At 36.4% G+C, this 20,873-nt stretch overlaps 1 protein-coding gene across 3 annotated transcripts in view; it reads left to right on the forward strand.

Annotated features, from left to right (window-relative positions):
- Positions 1–20,873, forward strand: part of LOC126469313 (ankyrin repeat and SOCS box protein 3-like) — a 318,803-nt gene that overhangs the window by 225,376 nt on the left and 72,554 nt on the right. For all 3 annotated transcript variants that reach the window (XM_050096625.1, XM_050096623.1, XM_050096624.1), the window contains exon 11: positions 10,864–11,063. In XM_050096625.1, coding sequence (XP_049952582.1) covers positions 10,864–11,063 — 200 coding nt within the window. The remainder of the gene's footprint in view (positions 1–10,863; positions 11,064–20,873) is intronic.

Below are 20,873 nucleotides of genomic sequence, written 5' to 3' on the forward strand. Positions count from 1 at the left end.
TAAATGAAGAACAAAAAGGCTGTTGCAAAGGAGCACAAGGATGTAAAGAGCAACTGATAATAGATGCAGAAGTGACATATCAAGCTAAAACTAAACAAAGGTCGCTACACTATGCATACATTGATTACCAAAAAGCTTTTGACAGTGTACCCCACTCATGGTTACTACAAATATTGGAAATATACAAAGTAGATCCTAAATTGATACAGTTCCTAAACATAGTAATGAAAAATTGGAAAACCACACTTAATATCCAAACAAATTCAAATAATATCACATCACAGCCAATACAGATTAAGCGTGGAATATACGAAGGAGACTCATTAAGTCCTTTCTGGTTCTGCCTTGCTCTGAACCCACTATCCAACATGCTAAATAGTACAAATTATGGATACAATATTACTGGAACATACCCACACAAAATCACACATTTGCTATACATGGATGATCTAAAACTACTGGCAGCAACAAATCAACAACTCAACCAATTACTAAATATAACAGAAGTATTCAGCAATGATATAAATATGGCTTTTGGAACAGACAAATGTAAGAAAAATAGCATAGTCAAGGGAAAACACACTAAACAGGAAGATTACATATTGGATAACCACAGCGACTGCATAGAAACGATGGAAAAAACAGATGCCTATAAATATCTAGGATACAGACAAAAAATAGGAATAGATAATACAAATATTAAAGAAGAACTAAAAGAAAAATATAGACAAAGACTAACAAAAATACTGAAAACAGAATTGACAGCAAGAAACAAGACAAAAGCTATAAATACTTATGCTATAACAATATTGACCTACTCATTTGGAGTAGTGAAATGGAGTAACACAGACGTAGAAGCACTCAATACACTTACACGATCACAATGCCACAAATATAGAATACATCACATACATTCAGCAACTGAAAGATTCACATTAAGCAGAAAGGAAGGAGGAAGGGGATTTATCGACATAAAAAACCTACATTATGGACAATATAATGGAAGGAAACATTCCACGTGGGAAAAATTTATATATAAAAACAAAGATGAGGTGACTTACCGAACAAAAGCGCTGGCAGGTCGATAGACACACAAACAAACACAAACATACACACAAAATTCAAGCTTTCGCAACAAACTGTTGCCTCATCAGGAAAGAGGGAAGGAGAGGGGAAGACGAAAGGAAGTGGGTTTTAAGGGAGAGGGTAAGGAGTCATTCCAATCCCGGGAGCGGAAAGACTTACCTTAGGGGGAAAAAAGGACAGGTATACACTAGTACACACGCACATATCCATCCACACATACAGACACAAGCAGACATCAATGTCTGCTTGTGTCTGTATGTGTGGATGGATATGTGCGTGTGTACGAGTGTATACCTGTCCTTTTTTCCCCCTAAGGTAAGTCTTTCCGCTCCCGGAATTGGAATGACTCCTTACCCTCTCCCTTAAAACCCACTTCCTTTCGTCTTCCCCTCTCCTTCCCTCTTTCCTGATGAGGCAACAGTTTGTTGCGAAAGCTTGAATTTTGTGTGTATGTTTGTGTTTGTTTGTGTGTCTATCGACCTGCCAGCGCTTTTGTTCGGTAAGTCACCTCATCTTTGTTTTTATATCTACATTATGGACAGGTAGACAATTTAAGAAAATTCTTTCTAGAACGAGCAGAAACTATCAAAATACACAAGGCAATCACTCATATAAATACATCGGCTACACCACTGCAATTTCATAACCACTTCTACAACCCTTTAGATCACATAACATCAACAGATACGAAGAAAGTAAACTGGAAAAAGAAAACACTACATGGCAAGCTCCCATATCATCTAACACAGCCACACATCGATCAAGACGCATCCAACAGATGGCTAAGAAAAGGCAATATATACAGTGAAACAGAAGGATTCATGATTGCAATACAGGATCAAACAATAAACACCAGATATTACAGCAAGCATATTATTAAAGATCCCAATACCAAAACAGATAAATGCAGACTTCGCAAACAACAAATAGAAACATTAGATCACACCACAAGCGGGTGTACAACACTAGCAAATACAGAATACCCCAGAAGACATGACAATGTAGCAAAAATAATACATCAACAGCTTGCCTTACAACATAAACTTATAAAACAAGACGTTCCCACATACAAGTATGCACCACAAAATGTACTGGAGAATGATGAATACAAATTATACTGGAACAGAACCATTATAACAGATAAAACAACACCACATAACAAACCTGACATCATACCCACCAATAAAAAGAAGAAATTAACACAACTAATCGAAATATCCATACCCAATACAACAAATATACAAAAGAAAACAGGAGAAAAAATTGAAAAATACATCCAACTGGCTGAGGAAGTCAAGGACATGTGGCATCAGGATAAAGTTGACATTATACCAATTATACTATCAACTACAGGAGTCATACCACACAATATCCACCAGTACATCAATGCAATACAGCTACATCCAAACTTATATATACAACTACAGAAATCTGTAATTATTGATACATGTTCAATTACCTGAAAGTTCCTAAATGCAATATAACATATACCGTACAGTTAAAAGGAAGTCACGCTTGATCAAGGTCCATGTCACTTTCCATTTTTGACCAGACATAACGTCTGAGAAAAGATAGAAATAATAATAATAATGGTTTATTTGTCCATAATAACGTTTACAGTCGTAGACATAGTCAGTCAGTACATACATGAACAATAATAATAGTTTAGTAGTAGAAATAAAGTACATACAACATTAAAAATCCTTGATGGAGTAAAAACATTTAGCAATTAACAGCTGCTTTAATTTTATTTTAAATATGTTCCTTTTAACATTTTTATGGTATTTGGCAGTCTGTTGTAAAAAAATCTTCCAGCAGAAAATGGATTATGAGCAGTTGCTTTTTTATTTCTGAATTTTATGTGGTAATCCTCTTTCTTCCTTGTATTATAACTATGCATATCACTATTTATTATACTGTGCTCCATATTTTCTTTTACAAACAGCATAGTCCTTAGAACATATAATGAATACACTGTTAGTATATTATGCTTAACTAAGTTTCTCTACAGGATTGATGTTTACTAATATTCGCTGTTATCCTAATTGCTCTATTCTGGGCTTAAAAGCCCTATCCATGTATACCGTTGGTGCCCCGCCCCAAGTCTCAATACCGTATTGTAGGTGGGAGTGTATAATACCAAAATATATTTGTCTTAAGACTGGTGACGCTATTATGCTAGAAAGGTGTTTTAGTAGGTAGGTATTACACGAGATTTTTTTACACATGTAGCTGATGTGCTCCTTCCATGTAAGATGTTCATCAACTATAATACCCAGGAATTTATGTTTATCAATTGTTTCAATTGATAACTCTGGCTCAGTATCCACTTGTCTTGATTTGTAATTTAGCATAAACTCCATTAGAATTGTCTTTTCCTCATTTAATGCCAATTTATTTTTAGTCATATATTCTGTGATGAGGCTAGTGTTCTTCATATTATTTTGCACTGCTAGCTGTTTTGTAGGGCCCCAGATTATTAACGAGGTGTCGTCAGCATAATTCACAAGGTCTGCATTTTTTGGAATTATTATATCATTGATGTACACAATGAACAGAAAAGGCCCAATAATACTTCCCTGAGGGACTCCACAGTTAAGAATTTTATAAGATGATTTTACTGTTTGTATAAGTCCCCCGGTTGTATGATACAACTTAACACATTGTCTCCTGTCAGCAAGGTACAATCTTAACAAATCTAATGCCACTCGTCTGACCCCATAAGTTTCTAACTTATGTAGAAGAATGGAGTGATTTACAGTATCAAAAGCCTTAGATAGGTCTAGAAAGGTGCCAATAACTTTGTTTCCATCATCAAGTTTATTCAATACTGCTTGAATAAATGTGGCTATGGCTTTTATTGTAGACTTGCCCTTCCTGAAACTGTGTTGAGAACTTTTTAATATATTGTACTTAGAGAAAAATGATTCCATTTGATCAAGAAATAGCCTTTCCAACAACTTACTAAGTTCTGATGTCAATTAAATAGGCCTATAATTTTGTACATCAGTAGTTTTTCCCTTTTTATGCACTGGTCTTATTTCAGTGACTTTTAACAAGTCAAGAAATGACCCCTGTCTGAAAGAGCTGTTTATTAAATGTTGCATTGGCTTTATTAACTCATTACTGAAGTGAAGTGGCAGAAGGGATAAGACTTCTGGCCAGACCAGCACAGGTTTATCACCACAAAATCAGATATGGGTAATGCAAGAGTAGGCCTCATAATGAAAAAGAAAATATGAGTGTGAGTAAACTACTATGAACAACATAGTCATTGTGTTACCATGGCCAAGATATATGAAGCAAAGACCACCAAAGTACAGATTTATATGCCAACTGGCTCCACAGATGATGAAGAGATTGAAAGAATGTGTGATGATGAGATAAACAAAATTATTGGATAGCTAAGGGAGATAAAAATTTGATTGTGATGAGTGACTAGAATTCATTAGTAAGAAAAGGAAAAGAGGAAAATTGTAGAAGAACATGGACTGGAAGAAAGGAATGAAAGAGGAAATTGCTGGAATATCACAATTATATAATATTTTTTATCACCTTTATCACAAGTGAATGAACAGTTATTTGATTATACTTATACATTGATGAAGTGAATACCTATTAACCAGAGATAATATTTACATACAGTGACATTTTATGCACTTTGAAATCTATTATGCTATGCTAAATTCGGTTGTTGTTGTTTAAGGTGGAGAGATTCTGATTTATTGTCTATGAGAAACAATCTGTATTGGTATCACAGATGTATTGTTAATGTCCTATAATTGAATCATTAAATTACAATAAACATCCACCACCAACTGTAATGATGAAGACTTTGATCATATTGATGAGTACTTATTATTATTAAAAGTACACTAAGCTTTCAGAGATACCCTGCATTGTATTGGTGTGAGGTGGACGCTGGCAGTGACGAACCTGCAGTCACACTGCCAAAATAATCTCACACATCACCACAAAATCGCCCAACTTGACACTGTGGTGCACTTGGCTTGATCGTAGCTGCACCAGCAAATATTTCTGTGAAACTTAACCATAACAAGATCTTTCAGACATAGAAGTAATTCTCCTATTCACCGCAATGGCAACATTAGGCACTTAAACACAATTTTTACAACACACTTAAGAATAGGGACGGGGGATAACAAACCACCAGGTAAATTTTACAAGGAGCATAATTTAATCATCATTGTAATAATTGTAAAAGAATGTTGTATATGTGGAAAATACTTAGGGTCACTGTAAGGTTTAAGATTGACTATATAATGATACGACACGAGTTTTGAAACCCCTTTTTGCACTGTAAAATATTTTCAGGGAAAAATGTGGACTTCATGCATAATTTATTGGTTATCAACTGCAGATTGAAATTGTTAGGAAATTAGAGAGGTGGGACCTGGATAAATTGAAGGAACCAGAGATTGTTGAGAGTTTCAGAAGTAGTATTAGGCAATGTTGGAGTGAACAGAGGAAAGGAAAACAATAGAAGGTAAATGGTTAGCTTTGAGAGATGAAATAGGGAAGGTAGCAGTGGATCACATAGGTAGAAACACAAGGCCTTCTAGAAAACTCTGGAAAGCACAAAAGGTACTGAATTTCATTGAAGATAGGAGAAAATAAAAAATGCTGCATGTAGCAGGCTAAATAGAACACAAACTTTAAAAAATGAGACAGAAAATGCAAAATGGCAAAGCAAGAAAAGCTAGAAGACAAATACAAAACTGTAGGAGCCTGTATCATGAGGCAAAAGATAGGTTCCACATATACAAAAAATTAAAGAAATCTTTGGAGAAAAGAGAAGCAGCTGTATGGATATCAGGAGCTCAGATAGGAAGGCAGGACCACTCAAGAAAGGGTAAGTTCGAAGGGGGAAGAAATATATATATATGGAGTCTGTATAAGGGAAACAAGCTTCAGCAATATGTTATAAAAATTGGAGAGGTAGTAGCTGTAGATTAGATGGTAGATATGAAACTGCGAGAAGAATTTGCATACACTGAGAGACCTAAGTGGAAATGAGCCCCAGGAATAGATAACATACCCTCAGAATTACTGAGATCTTTGGGAGAGCCAACCATGACAAAATTATTCCACTAGCTGTACAACATATATAAGACTGGCAAGAAAGCAGTGCTGACAAGTGCGAATACTTCTGAACCATCACTTTAATAAGTCATGGTTGCTTGAGGAAGGTCAGTTTGGGTCTCAGAAAGTTGCAGGAAAATGCAAGGCAGTACTTGACCCTATGACCTATCCTAGAAGGCAGGTTGAAGAGAGGCAAATCCGCATTTATAATATCTTTTGATTTAGCGAAAGCTTTTGACAGTGCTCACTGGACTACATACTGTGAAATTTTGCAGGTAGTAGGGTAAAGTACATTTATATCTTTACCTACATGACTGTGTTGCAACTCACATTCAAGTGCTTAGCAGGACATTTACTGAATCACCTTCAGATCATTTCTCTGCAGTTCCACCCTGAACAGTGCATACGAAAAGGGAATACTTAAATCTTTCATTGCAAGTTCTGATTTCTAATATTTTATTACAGTGATAATTATTCTTTATGTAAGCTGACATCAACAAAATATTTTTACATTCAGAGGAGAAAGTTTATGATTGAAATTCCATGAAGAGTTCTCACTGCAATGGAAGATGCCTTGGTTTTAATGATTGCAACTGCAATTTGCATATCATATTTAAGATACTCTCTTCTCTACTTTGCAATAATACAAAATGGGCTGCCATTCTCTGAACTTTTTAATGTCCTCTGTCAGTTTTCTGTCTGGTAAGGATCCCATACCACACAGAGTGCTGCAGAAGAGGACATACAAGCATAGTGAAGGCAGTCTCTTTAGAAGATCTGTTGCATCTTTTAAGTGTTCTACCAATAAAATGCAAGCTTTGGTTTGCCTTCCCCACAACATTTCATTGTGATCATTCCAGTTTCACTTGTTCATTTATGTGATTTATCGTGTAACTCTAGTTTAACAGATTCCGTTTATTACTCACCTGGATGACCTCACACTTTTCATTATTTGGAGTCAATTTCTACTTCCCACACCCTACAGGTATCTTGTGTAAATTATTTTGCAGTTAGTTTTGATCTTCTGATGATTTTACTCATGGTAAACATCATCTGTAAACAATCTAAGAGAGCTGCTCAGATTGTTTCCAAAATTAATTGTATAGGTTAGGGTCTATACAGCAGAGTGTCTATAACTCCTTCTTGGGTAACACTTCAGTTTTATTCGATGCGATGACTTTCTGTTAATTACTGTCAACTAGAAGAAAGAAAGATTAGGATTAATGTCTTGTTGATAATGAATCCATTAGAGATAAAGCACAAGCCCAGATTATTTGTTAAGGATGTGGAAGGAAATTGGCTGTGCCCTTTGAAAGGAACCATCCTATTGCAAATTGTGACATTTCTGATAGGAAATCACAAATCTAGTTGCACAGCTATATCAATCATAGGCACGAGTTTGATTAAAAGCTGCTGGTGAGAAATGGTGTCTAACAACTTAAGGAAATCTAGAAAAATGAAATCACTTGAAGATCTCTTGTCGATAACACTCATTACTTTATGTAAATGAAGAGATAGCTGTATTTCACAAGAATGATGTTTTCCAGTTCCTTGCTGATTGTGTGTCAATAGATTGTTTTCTTCGATGTAATTCATAATGTTCTGTAATTCATAATGTTCGAATACAAGGAGCAGAAAATTATTTACAACTTGTTCTGAAACCAGACTGTTGTTATATTTGTCAAAAAAACATGAAATCATGGCAATATTTGAGAAGGGAGTGAGACATGGTTGTAGTCTGTCCCCAGTGTTATTCAGTCTGTACTTTGAGCAAACAGTAAATGAAACCAAGGAAAAATTCGGAGAGTTAATTAAAGTTAAGGTAGGAGAAATAAAAATATAAACCCTTTCCAACCCAATTTTTCTACTCGGTGCATTCTCCCTAACTCTTACTTATTTTACGCGGATAAGGATGTGATGGATTACAGGTTATTATGCTTCTGTCTAGAAAACATTAATCCAGTTTGAGGTCAGGGGAACATCTTTATTTTCCTTTACACTGGTTTTTAAAACTACATATGATATTTTTGTTTGTGGTTGTTTATAATTTTTTCTGTATTTTACTTCTTAAAACATTCTTCAGAGTGGAGACCAGGCTTCCTATTGCATGTTTCACAACAGAAGATTGTTTCTCTGCTTCCTTCTTTTGCCTTGCGTGTGCTGCAAACCATGCTATCCTTGCTTGATTTTCTTTTTTATTTTGCATTATAAAGTGCACCTTCTCATTTAGTTTCCCTTGGTGTCAGACAACGATGGTCTTGCTCTCTTCTTTGAATTTGAATTTCATGCCTAGCTGACTAGTCCTCCTGTGTTTGTCTTCCCATAATATCGAATGTGAGAAAAAACATGACCATTTTCTGAATCATGCAGATAGAAAAGTTGTAAACCCTACTTCATAGGATTTCTTTAAATCCTGTAATGCTCTTGTCCATAGCCCATTTCTTTTTGGTACCTTTCATGAAGTTCTTTGCATTTGCTGTGGATATACTCACTAATGTACTTCACCTTGCTCCCTCATGTGTATTGGCACACTGAGCTGTAACAGGTGGAACTAAATGCAGCATCCAAAATATCTGAAAAATGTGGAGATGAGTAAAAACATCCTTGAAAAATGGAATTTGTTCTTGCCAGTCTTCTGTAAAATAATCAACTAATTCTGCTCTCAAATTCAAGTCCATGTTCAATATTATACCCAGAAAAACCTTCCATTCTTCTAATGAAACATCCCTCAATGAGTGCCACATAGACCATTTTGTAAATTGAGTGACTTTCTGTATCTTTTCTTCACCATACATATTTTTAGCATTCACAAAGTCTCTAATAAAATTCTCAGTGAATAAGAGTTGGAAATATTGGATTTTGGTCAAACACCATGAGTAATGGTGAAACCTGTTTGTATGACAGAAAAAGAAAACATCATGCAATCACCATCAGCATCCAAGTATACTTTCCAGGTATGTGCTACAGATTGTTTCTTTTCATCACTTTCCACTGCACCAGTAGATTTTGATTCACTATCCCACAGAACACTGCACACATTGGATGTTTCTTCCCAGTCACTTTCAGTACTAAATCCTTTGTCTTTAGCATCTTCAGAAAGCCACCTGGCAATATCATCACCACTGTCATATTTTCTACCGGAGATTATCCTACTAGAGATGTGAAAATGTAACACGATTTGAGTCACCAGATCTTCCTACTAAGTGCTGCCAAGCACCTAGCAAAATTCGAGCGTTGTGTCTAGACAGAAAGCACCGTAATGGAAATGTGTTAGACATTGGAGCTATAGTGGAAAATCCCAACAGTGGATTGGAAAGATTAAGGTTTGCAGCTGATGTTGTTATTCTGTCAGAGACATCAAAGGTCTTGGAAGAACAGTTGAATAGAATGGATAGTTTCTTGAAAGAGATTATAATGTGAACATTGATAAAAGTAAAACAAGGGTAATGGAATGTAGCTGAATTAAATATATGTTGAGGGAATTTGAGTTGCAATGAGACACTAAATGTAGTAGATGAGTATTGCTGTTTGAGCAGCAAAATAACATGATGGCCGAAGTAGAGAGGATGTAAAATGCAGTTCCTATGACAAGAAAATCATATCTGAAAAAGGGAAATTTGTAAATATTGAATACAATTTTTGGTGTTATGAAGTATTTTCTGAAGGTAATATGAATGAAGTGTAGCCTTGTATGAAAATGAAATGTGGAGGATAAACAGTTCAAACAAGAAGAGAATAGGAGTTTTCAAATGTGGTGCTATTGAAGGCTGCTGATATTAGATGGGTAGATTGAATAACAGGACAAGGTACTGAACTGAATTGGAGAAAATAGAAATTTTGTGCAAAACTTGACTAAAAGAAGGGGTTAATTGATAGGACATGTCCTAGGGCATCAAGGAACTGGCAGTTTGGTAAAGAAATGTGTGGTGAATTCCTATGGGACCAAACTGCTGAGGTCATCAGTCCCTAGGCTTACACAGTACTTAATCTAACTTACACTAAGGACAATACACACACTCAAGCCCAAGGGTGGACTCAAACCTCTGACGGGGGGAGCTGTGTGGACCATGACAAGGCACCTCAGACCGCGCAGCTAACCTGTGTGACTATAGATTGTGGTAGTGGAACAGAGATGAAGAGGCTTATATGAGCAAGACTAGCATGGAGAGCTGTGTCAAATCAGTCTTCGGACTGAAAACCACAACAACAACAGTGGTAAAATTTCAGATTGAGAGTTACTAGAAGCTGCACTAACATGATATTCTGCATTCAGTATGAGATAATATCACTTATCAAGCTTAGTAGCGCTATATTTGCTCAAAAATGCTTGCTAAAAGTCCTGTGGGAATTTAAATCTGTGACAATTGGAAATGACTGTAGCCAGTAGTTCATTCCATGGGCAGTGTTAACAGGCGAAATTAAGAGTGACCACTCGTAAAAAGTATATTGCAGTATATTCCACTAAATTGAGTATTCTCTATTACATTAGGGGTTATATGGTTGATATTGTCTGCTGTAAGATCAGTTAAAATTTTATGCTGTTTGTCCTTAAATTTCAAGGTGATTGTTTGGTCAAATAGCACTAAGTTTTCTCACACAGATGAGTAGTAACATTTAAACAGAGTGTCATTCCATCATACTTTTCTTAATGTTTCCATTTACTTTGTTATTCAGGTTGATCAGGTTGCTGATGTCTGCATGCAGAAAATGTGACCCTGATACGTTGCTGTCAGCAATCTATGATGCAGAACTAGAAGAAGGAGACCAACGTTCTTCAAAGCCTGCACTTCAAAATATGTTGGATGTAGTTCTTGAACTTGGTTTCTCAAACAGTGTTATCATGTCACAGCTTTGGAGGAAATGTAGAAGATCAGGTATGTACTTTTAAAGCAATGGAAAGCAATTACTAGTTTTATGTGTTGCTATGATGAATGAAATACAACTGTTGGTTAAAATTGTAATTAATGTACACTAATGTTGACAGCCTGCTAGTTCAGTTAGATCTTTTAGGTACCTCCACAAAATTATATTCAACTGTTTTTACTTCTCTGTTCAGGTCAAATTACAAAGACCTATTGTGAATTGTGGTTTATTAGTCTCTGTAAGATACATAACCTAAATCATTTGATTCAGGTATGGAAGACACACCAAAATCATGGTAAAATTTCACCATACACATAGAACACCTGATGTTAGTAAACAGAAATTCTTCAACTGAACAGTAGCATTTCTCCCACAGAATCTGCTGTAGTTTTATTTTTAGAATCTCCGACTTCTTATTAAAAATGTTTTTGCCCATTGACTTGGTATATATTGTCGTTCCCAATACTGTGGAGCCCATGCATATGATTTCAGTTTGTTTGTGGGCAGCATAAAATTCATTTTATTTCTTGTGTTGTATGCTTGGTTAAGATGATTGTCTTCAGATGATTTTTGTCTGCTGTGTAGGTGGATTATAACTTCATCATTGTGTATGGAGACAACAGTTAGGATTTGCAATTCGCAGAATAATACACGACAAGATTCTGTTTGCTGTGCAGTACACATTTATCTCATAATTTTCATCTACAGTTTTTGTGTTCAAGAACTATTTGAACATATCCAGAAAATGATACCATATCTAATGACAGATTCAAAATAACTATGATATGCTATTTTTGATGCACTCATGTCAGTAGGATTTGCTAGTATTTGCCCTGCAAATGCAAAACTGCTTACTTTGCTTAATAGGAAATCTATACATGCACTCCAGCTTAACTTTTTGTCCATATTTAGTCCTAGGAATTTTATCGTATCAAATGCTTCCATAATTTGATTGTTGCATTGTATTTTGAATTTCACACATTTTGAATGTTTGGTTTTGAAATGTACCATGTGGATTTTTGCAATGCTGAGTTTCAATCCATTTAACTGGAACCATTTATGTAGGGTATCCAGTTTGCTCACAATGGAACTTGGAATTTTTCTGATCATCATCTTCAATTAAAACAGAAGTATCATCTGCAGACAGAATTTATGGGGAATTTGTATTTACGGGTAAATCATTTACATAGAATAGGGACAGTATTGGCCCCAAAATGGATCCTTGAGGCACAAATTGATACTGTATTCCATTTTGTGCAAGTATGATGTATGACATTTCAGAGCACTACCCTTAATGCCGTATGTATCTAATTTGTAGGTAAGTAAGGCATGATTCAGGGAATCAGATGCTTTTGTAAGATCACAGAAGATGCTTATGATCTTACTCCTTTGATCTAATTCTTTGCATATCTTTTCAATAAAGTTATTTTCTGCATCCAGAGTGTTTCTTCCTCGTTGTAATCCAAACTTTTTACTTATAATAATAGGGTCATTCCACGTCAATTCAACCGATTTGAGAAAATGTTCCAGCTGATAGTCTGAGATTTGGCTGAAATTTAGCACACCAATGCTACCAAGTGTGGAACACTCATGTACAAAATTTTAAGTTCCTCTGACAATTAGTTCCAGAATTATGGCTTGTGAAAGAAGGTTGCGTTACCCAGTAATTGCAACCCACATCTGGAAATATATCTTCAGACCCAACTTCAGGTCTTAATAACTTTGGAACTATTCCGCACAGTCCAGTTGATTTTTACAACCCAGTAACATCCACTTAGAGAACACACTCTATGAATCAAAACACCAACAACATATTTCTGAGGGAAAATAAAAAATTCCAAAATGTGATTCAAAAAATGTATTACGTTAAAAGGTACATATTGTAGGTGCCCTCTATACCAAATATAATTCACTCAAAAAGGGTATAAATTTTTTTTGTGGTAAGCTTAATGTGGCCTAAACACACGCATAACTCATCTTGCCCATATCAGTCACACAAACAGAGTTGCATGCACACAAAAATACAAAAATTTGAAAAATTATCTGAAAAACATGGATTTTCTAAGTGTGGTAGCACAAAAGGGACAAGTGATATCCAAGCCAAATTTCAGACACTGCATAAGTAGACTATAATATAATATGTGGCAAAATTTCAACTTACTATTGCAAGGCATTTGTGTACAATAAAAGTATTAGGTCACGTTTCTTTTAACACGATTTAGCAAGAAATAGTGATGATGCATACAGCTTGTTTCAGATAAAGTTGCAGCAATTGTTGGGAACCATTAGGTAACAGAAAGTTAAACAATGGTAGTTTTCACAGACAGAATGAGTCATTGGTAGACAGGAACAACAAAGGAAAGAAGCAACAATTACAGGTTACTCATGTTATTAAGATTCTAGTTCAGACTGGTCAGTACTGTTGTGGAAAGTCAGTATGGAGGCAGAAGAGTGTACTAGTGGTGCTTTTGTTCCAAGTTGCAGTATTGGTAGAGCACAAACATCTTAATGTCATAAAACAACACATGGAACAAAATGTGGGATTCGCTTTGTACTGTATGATCTGGATGAATCGGACCAAGATTTGTTGGTATGGAGATTCGGGATACACACTGTGGGCACAACAAGTACAGTTCCAGGATACTTTAGTGTTTGTTATCATCATGTGAAAGTATTTCTGGATAAGTATTCTTTCCTACAAAGAAGTTGTTTTGATCCATTTCAGATTCATAAGAAGACAGTGAAGGCTAGCCTCAGAGAAATTGATATAAAATCATTATTGAAATCACTTTCAGTGCATGGGACTTAACATGAAACCAGGACAAAAGTTGTGTTCCAGGTGTGTTACACTGCTAAAAAATGAAGAATATTCCGATAATTTACATGACAGTGACGACGAGTATCAGCTCCCTACAACCACAGTGGATGAGCAGTTAAATACTTCAGTGACTGCTCTTGGTTTGTCTCCCATGAAGACACACAAAGCTGGGAAAAAGAGACAGGCCCAGTCATGGAAGAAGAAAACTACAAGAAACTCAAATGGAATTAAAACTTAAAATATCTGACACACTAATGGTGGAAGAGTAAGAACTATCTGCTCCAAAGGAACAGGAAATCATGCCAGAAACACTCTGATTTGGACAAAATTGTGCATGATTTGAAAGAAAAATGTGCCATATCCACATGTCAGAAAAAAGTAGCTATTCTTACCCTTACACCTTCCAACTGGTCTATTGACTACACTGCAAAGGAATTCAATGATTCTACATATATGGTAACACAAACTAGGAAAATAAAAGCAACCCAAGGAGTGCTTCCACTACTTCAGCAGGCTCAGGGTAAGCAATTGAGTTCAGAAATAAAGGTGCTAGTGTCGGAGTTTTATGAAAATAACGACTACACCCAAATAATGCCTGGAAAAAAAGACTATGTAACGGTGAAAATGGGAAATGTATGTGTACAGATGCAAAAAAGACTGTTGCTATGCAACATATCAGAACTATATGTAGAATTCAAGGAAAAGTATCCCAATGCCAAAATAGGTTTATCATCTTTTTTCAGTCTTCTGCCAAAATGGGTTGTGCCTGTAAGTGCAAGGGACACACACACAATGTTTGTGTATGTGAGACCCATCAAAATGCTAAGCTGATGTTTGCTGCTATAAAGGATTCTGGTCTGGATTACAAAGGTGCAATGAAGCTGCTAGTGTGTGACGTCAGTTCCTACCAGTACATGATACACAGGTGTGGAAAGTGTCCTGGTAAGGCAGAACACATGAATAACAAACTGTATGGTGAACTCCTTATGGATGAGGATGAACTTGTTTCTTTTAAACAATGGACACACATGGATTGCACAACTCTTGAAACAAAGCAAAGTACAGTGGAAGATTTTGTTGAAATGTGTTGTCAAAAAATGAACAAACTGACCACACACAGCTTCCCAGCAACAGCACAATCGGCTTATCTCCAGTTTTGTAAGGATAATTTGAAACAAGATGAAATTATAGTAATACTAGACTTTTCTGGAAATTATGCATGTGTAGTTCAAGATGCCATCCAAGGATATCATTGGGACAACAGTCAAGCAACTCTCCAGCCATTTGCAATTTACTATAGAGGTGAATCAGGTGATGTGTCTGTCATGAACCTGTGCGTTTTTAGTGACTGTTTAATTCATGATGCCATTGCAGTTCATGCCCACATTCACACTGTCATGGCATATGTGAAAAACAAGCTGCCTCACATACATTTTGCGAAATACTTCAGTGATGGGGCAGCTAGTCAGTACAAAAACTGTAAAAATCTCAAAAATTTATGCATGCATTACCATGATTTTCAGATTCATGCAGAATGGAATTTTTTCACAACAAGTCATGGTAAAAATGTATGCTACCATTAAGCGCATGGCATCACGAGCTAGTCTGCAGCACCCTACAGAAGGTCACACTCTAACACCTTTTCAGTTATTTACCTGGGTACAGGAAAATATCTCTGGCATACAATCATTCTATGTTTTGAAAGATGAGGTGAAATCAGTCAAAGAGTTGCTAAAAAGCAGACTAGAACACGTTAAAACTGTTGCAGGCACAAGGAGTCATCATCACCTCTCTCCAGCAGACTCTGACAATGTGCAGATGAGTAGACTGTCCGGTTATAACTAAAGGTTCATGCACAACATGTGTCTTCACAGTGTGTCTGACTCAGGATTCAGTAGCAAAAGCAGCAACATACAACCAGGTTGTATGTTATTGCTGTTTATGATGACAAATGGTACTTAGGATGAAGGTGATGTATTTGTGAACTTCATGGCACCAGCAGGATCATCAAGATCATTTCATTGACCACATTTGGCAGACAGGTGTTGGATTCCTTTTGAACATATTCTTTTGACAGTTCCAGTTCCTACCACAGTGTCAGGAAGACAGTACACATTTGGCAGACAGGTGTTGGATTCCTTTTGAACATATTCTTATGACAGTTCCAGTTCCTACCACAGTGTCAGGGAGACAGGGGCAATAAAAATTAGATTTTTAATATTTTGCATAATTATTGACAAAGTTTGAAAACTTAAAATTCAGTCATAACCTATTCATCAGGACATATAATACTGTGTTAAAAGTTTAATGTAAATGGATAGATAAAAAAATCTACTCACCAAGTGGTGGCAGGAGGACATACACACAAAAGGTTTAACTTTCACAAGCTTCTGGTGGAGCCAGTGGCTCCTCCTCCTGGCAGAACAGTGGAAGGCATGCCAATACAACTCACACAGCATGTGTTCTCCCCTCTAAGGACTAAAAATATGTCAATTTCTTTCTTCAATATTTCTTCCAGTTCAGATTTTTCAGGTCTGATTTCAGGAGGCAACTTACAGTCTTTACAAAATTTTATTTTTCGTATAATTGGCATGTATGTTTAGTCGTTTTCATCAGTTTACATCTATTTGTACTTATGAAGAATCTGAGTAATTTGAATTCTAATTATTGGCTGCCTATTCATAGCTAAGATTATCAGATATATAGTTAATTCTATGCTCTGCAGATCATTTTTGCATTATATATGCATGACACTTTGACAGAGCACTTTGAGTTTGACAGAGCACTGAAAGACCTGAGTCAAAACAAGGCCCCGGGAGTAGACAACATTCCATTAGAACTACTGATGGCCTTGGGAGAACCAGTCATGACAAAACTCTACCATCTGGTGAGCAAGATGTATGAGACAGGCGAAATACCCACAGACTTCAAGAAGAATATAATAATTCCAATCCCAAAGAAAGCAGGTGTTGACAGATGTGAAAATTACCAAACTATCAGTTTAATAAGTCACAGCTACAAAATACTAATGCGAATTCTTTAAAGACAAATGGAAAAACTGGTAGAAGCGGACCTCGGGGAAGGTCAGTTGGGATTCCGTAGAAATGTTGGAACACGTGAGGCAATACTAACCTTACGACTTATCTTAGAAGAAAGATTAAGAAAAGGCAAACCAACATATCTAGCATTTGTAGACTTAGAGAAAGCTTTTGACAACGTTAACTGGAATACTCTCTTTCAAATTCTGAAGGTGGCAGGGGTAAAATACAGGGAGCGATAAAATACAGGGAGCGAAAGGCTATTTACAATTTGTACAGAGGCCAGATGGCAGTTATAAGAGTCGAGGGGCATGAAAGGGAAGCAGTGGTTGGGAAGGGAGTGAGACAGGGTTGTAGCCTATCCCCGATGTTATTCAATCTGTATATTGAGCAAGCAGTAAAAGAAACAAAAGAAAAATTCGGAGTAGGTATTAAAATTCATGGAGAAGAATTAAAAACTTTGAGGTTCGCCGATGACATTGTAATTCTGTCAGAGACAGCAAAGGACTTGGAAGAGCAGTTGAACGGAATGGACAGTGTCTTGAAAGGAGGATATAAGATGAACATCAACAAAAGCAAAACGAGGATAATGGAATGTAGTCAAATTAAATCGGGTGATGCTGAGGGGATTAGATTAGGAAATGAGACACTTAAAGTAGTAAAGGAGTTTTGCTATTTAGGGAGTAAAATAACTGATGATGGTCGAAGTAGAGAGGATATAAAATGTAGACTGGCAATGGCAAGGAAATCGTTTCTGAAGAAGAGAAATTTGTTAACATCGAGTATAGATTTAAGTGTCAGGAAGTCATTTCTGAAAGTATTTGTATGGAGTGTAGCCATGTATGGAAGTGAAACATGGACGATAACCAGTTTGGACAAGAAGAGAATAGAAGCTTTCGAAATGTGGTGCTACAGAAGAATGCTGAAGATAAGGTGGGTAGATCACGTAACTAATGAGGAGGTATTAAATAGGATTGGGGAGAAGAGAAGTTTGTGCCACAACCTGACTAGAAGAAGGGATCGGTTGGTAGGACTTGTTCTGAGGCATCAAGGGATCACAAATTTAGCATTGGAGGGCAGCGTGGAGGGTAAAAATCGTAGAGGGAGACCAAGAGATGAATACACTAAGCAGATTCAGAAGGATGTAGGTTGCAGTAGGTACTGGGAGATGATGAAGCTTGCACAGGATAGAGTAGCATGGAGAGCTGCATCAAACCAGTCTCAGGACTGAAGACCACAACAACAACAACATGCATGACACAGATAGGAGCACAGAATTCAAGATTAAAAATCACTTACCCAGTGGTGTGAAGAATTCAATTGTTACATACATAAAATAGGATGTATATATGTATGTACGTCCAGTAGGGTGTCCCAAGATATAGTGGGTATTTTTTATTTTTTCATGAAATCGAAAATGCATACCCTCTATTTTTTTTCTATTTGACCTTAATAACTCACATACTAAATATTATTACAATTAAATTATTATAACACGTGCTGAGTTGACACTAAACATGAGATTTGAAAACTTTTACTATGTGGGAATGGAGGGATTCTGGAACTTAATGACTGTTTGGTAAATAAAACACAAAATTGCCCAAACCGTGTTTATTCAGTATTTAACATGTAAAAACATTAGTCTCTGAATTTTTGTTTCAAAGTTTGTTTTCTGCAGTCAGGATAAATCTTTCGGTGTTCTTGTACACAACGTAACCAAGGTTAAACTGTGAAAGTCTTGCATCAACTTGACAGCTCTTTCAGCTGTATCATTCACTGCTCTCTGTGCTGAAACCTTCTTTCTGGTTTCTTGAAAGGAAGCATTGTTTGACCACATAGCAGGACAATAATGGAGAAAATTGTCATCAATTTTAAGGTGATGGAACAATGACTTGCTTCTGACTTAAATGAAGTCATAGATGTTTTCCTCTGTAATTAAGAGAGAGCAAACCAGTTAACAAAATTGTGATGTAAACAGAAAACTAAAGAAACAATGTCTTTATTCATTTATATAACTCACCATACAATGGACCGCAAAGTTGTTCCTTCAAAGGGATGTAATGGTTAGCATGAGCTGATAAATTATCTTTGGTTAAATTTTCAACCATTTTTACTTTTGTTTCTAGATCCATATCATCATCAAACAGTGACAAGACAGAAACTTCATCAGTCTAATACCATTAATGCTGGCTTATCTTCTGTAGAGCTGCTTTTGAGATGTCTTTTTTCGTATGCCTTCATTGACTTCAAAAAGCACAAATTTTGGTAGGATGCTTTTAGTGCCAAAATACAGTGGAGCCATGGCTTGACGTAGGATGTCACGATGAACTGGCAAACGTCAAATAGCACTACCTTCTCCTTGCTCAAAATTTTTAACTGAGCACAAATTAATGATACTTTTAGGGAGTATATAGCTGTCGCCATCCATCGAGCTTGGTGTATTGCACCTGGAGGCCGTATTGTGAATTTTCTGTCTGTATCTCCACCTAAAAATTTAACAGAAAGCTCTATCAACTCTTGGTAATCATCTCTGATTATTTCTTTTGTCAGTTCAGTGTGGTAAAACTCAAGCAGACTGTCAATTTCTGAAACAGTCAGGTGCATTGCGACCTTTTCTTTGTAGCACTAAATTGCTACAGGCAAATGCCAGGGTGGTTCCTTTGAAAGGGCACGGCTGACTTCCTTCCCTGACCCATTGAGACTGATGACCTCGCTGCCTCGCTGTCTGATCTCCTCCCCAAAACAACCCAACCCAATCCACAGCAATAAGTTGCTCTTTATTTCTATATGAAACAACTATCAGAGGACGTTCTTCTTTTGATTCCCGATCATGTGTAGCAGGCAACAGTTTGCCATCTCAATGAACAGTCACAACATCTGATACCTTGTCTTGAAAATTAACTTTTATAGCTTCTGCATGCTCTTTCCATTTCTCTGTTCAAATTCTTTGAATCGAGGACTGACTTATAGAAAATTCATCAGTACTATATCCAAGTGCCTCAATGGTAGCTTCAAGAATATATACTGAATCTCTCACACTCAACTGACAACTGTCTAGCGCTGCTACTAATTTTGGAGTAATGAAATTTTTCCCCATAGTTGTTTTACTGGTTACAGATTTTATGTTCTCAGTCACAGTTGGGAAATTTTCTTGCAAACGCATCTCATTTTCATTACAACCTGAAGATGAGTCATTTTGTAATGCTTCATAAGATGCTGTTGAAGGAGCTGACTTGGAAAAATATTTAGCACGTCAGTTTTCTTCCTCAATAGTTCTGATGTGCGATGCTTCCTCTTTATTAGCCGGTTTCTTGTCCACTCCAGCTAAGTGACCAGGCCGATTTGGCTCTCTCTGCCAATGTAAAAAGATTTTATCTTCATTTATTTTCATTAACCCAATAGCACTGTGCGTTGCCATATGGCAACGTTTGTAATACTTTTTGAAAATCGTTGATCCATGACATCAACGAAGCGAGAGTGTTGGCAGCACTGGACTCCATTCCACAAGACTGTAAAGATCACTACAATGCAACAGTTTTAACAATACATTTAAATTCTGCAGCGTAAGCAGTGTTGGAAGTCATCGTTTGCTGAATGATGACGAAAAATGTAGTATAAGTTCGAGTAAGTACGTTTTACACAGTAACTTACGATATATAATTTGGTTTTTTAGTTTGGTTGTGCTTTAAATACTCAAATATATATTCTTTGGAGGTTACTGCTTGCTGTGAAATAAATTACGTTCACTTAGGCCGTTTGAACGTCGATGTTGCCATATGGCAACGCTAGGCGCTAGTACTCAGTAAAAGGACGAATTTTCTCTTTTTTGTTTTAGAAGAGATTTCTTGCTTGCTGAGACGCTAGAGATTCTTTATAATGACGATATTGAAGGTGATGTGTTTGTTGAGCCCCCAGATCCAAATGTAGACACAGATGAAGATTAGGGAAATGAATAGAGAAGAATG

Source organism: Schistocerca serialis, chromosome 1 (assembly GCF_023864345.2).
Source record: "Schistocerca serialis cubense isolate TAMUIC-IGC-003099 chromosome 1, iqSchSeri2.2, whole genome shotgun sequence".
NCBI lineage: Eukaryota > Metazoa > Arthropoda > Insecta > Orthoptera > Acrididae > Schistocerca > Schistocerca serialis.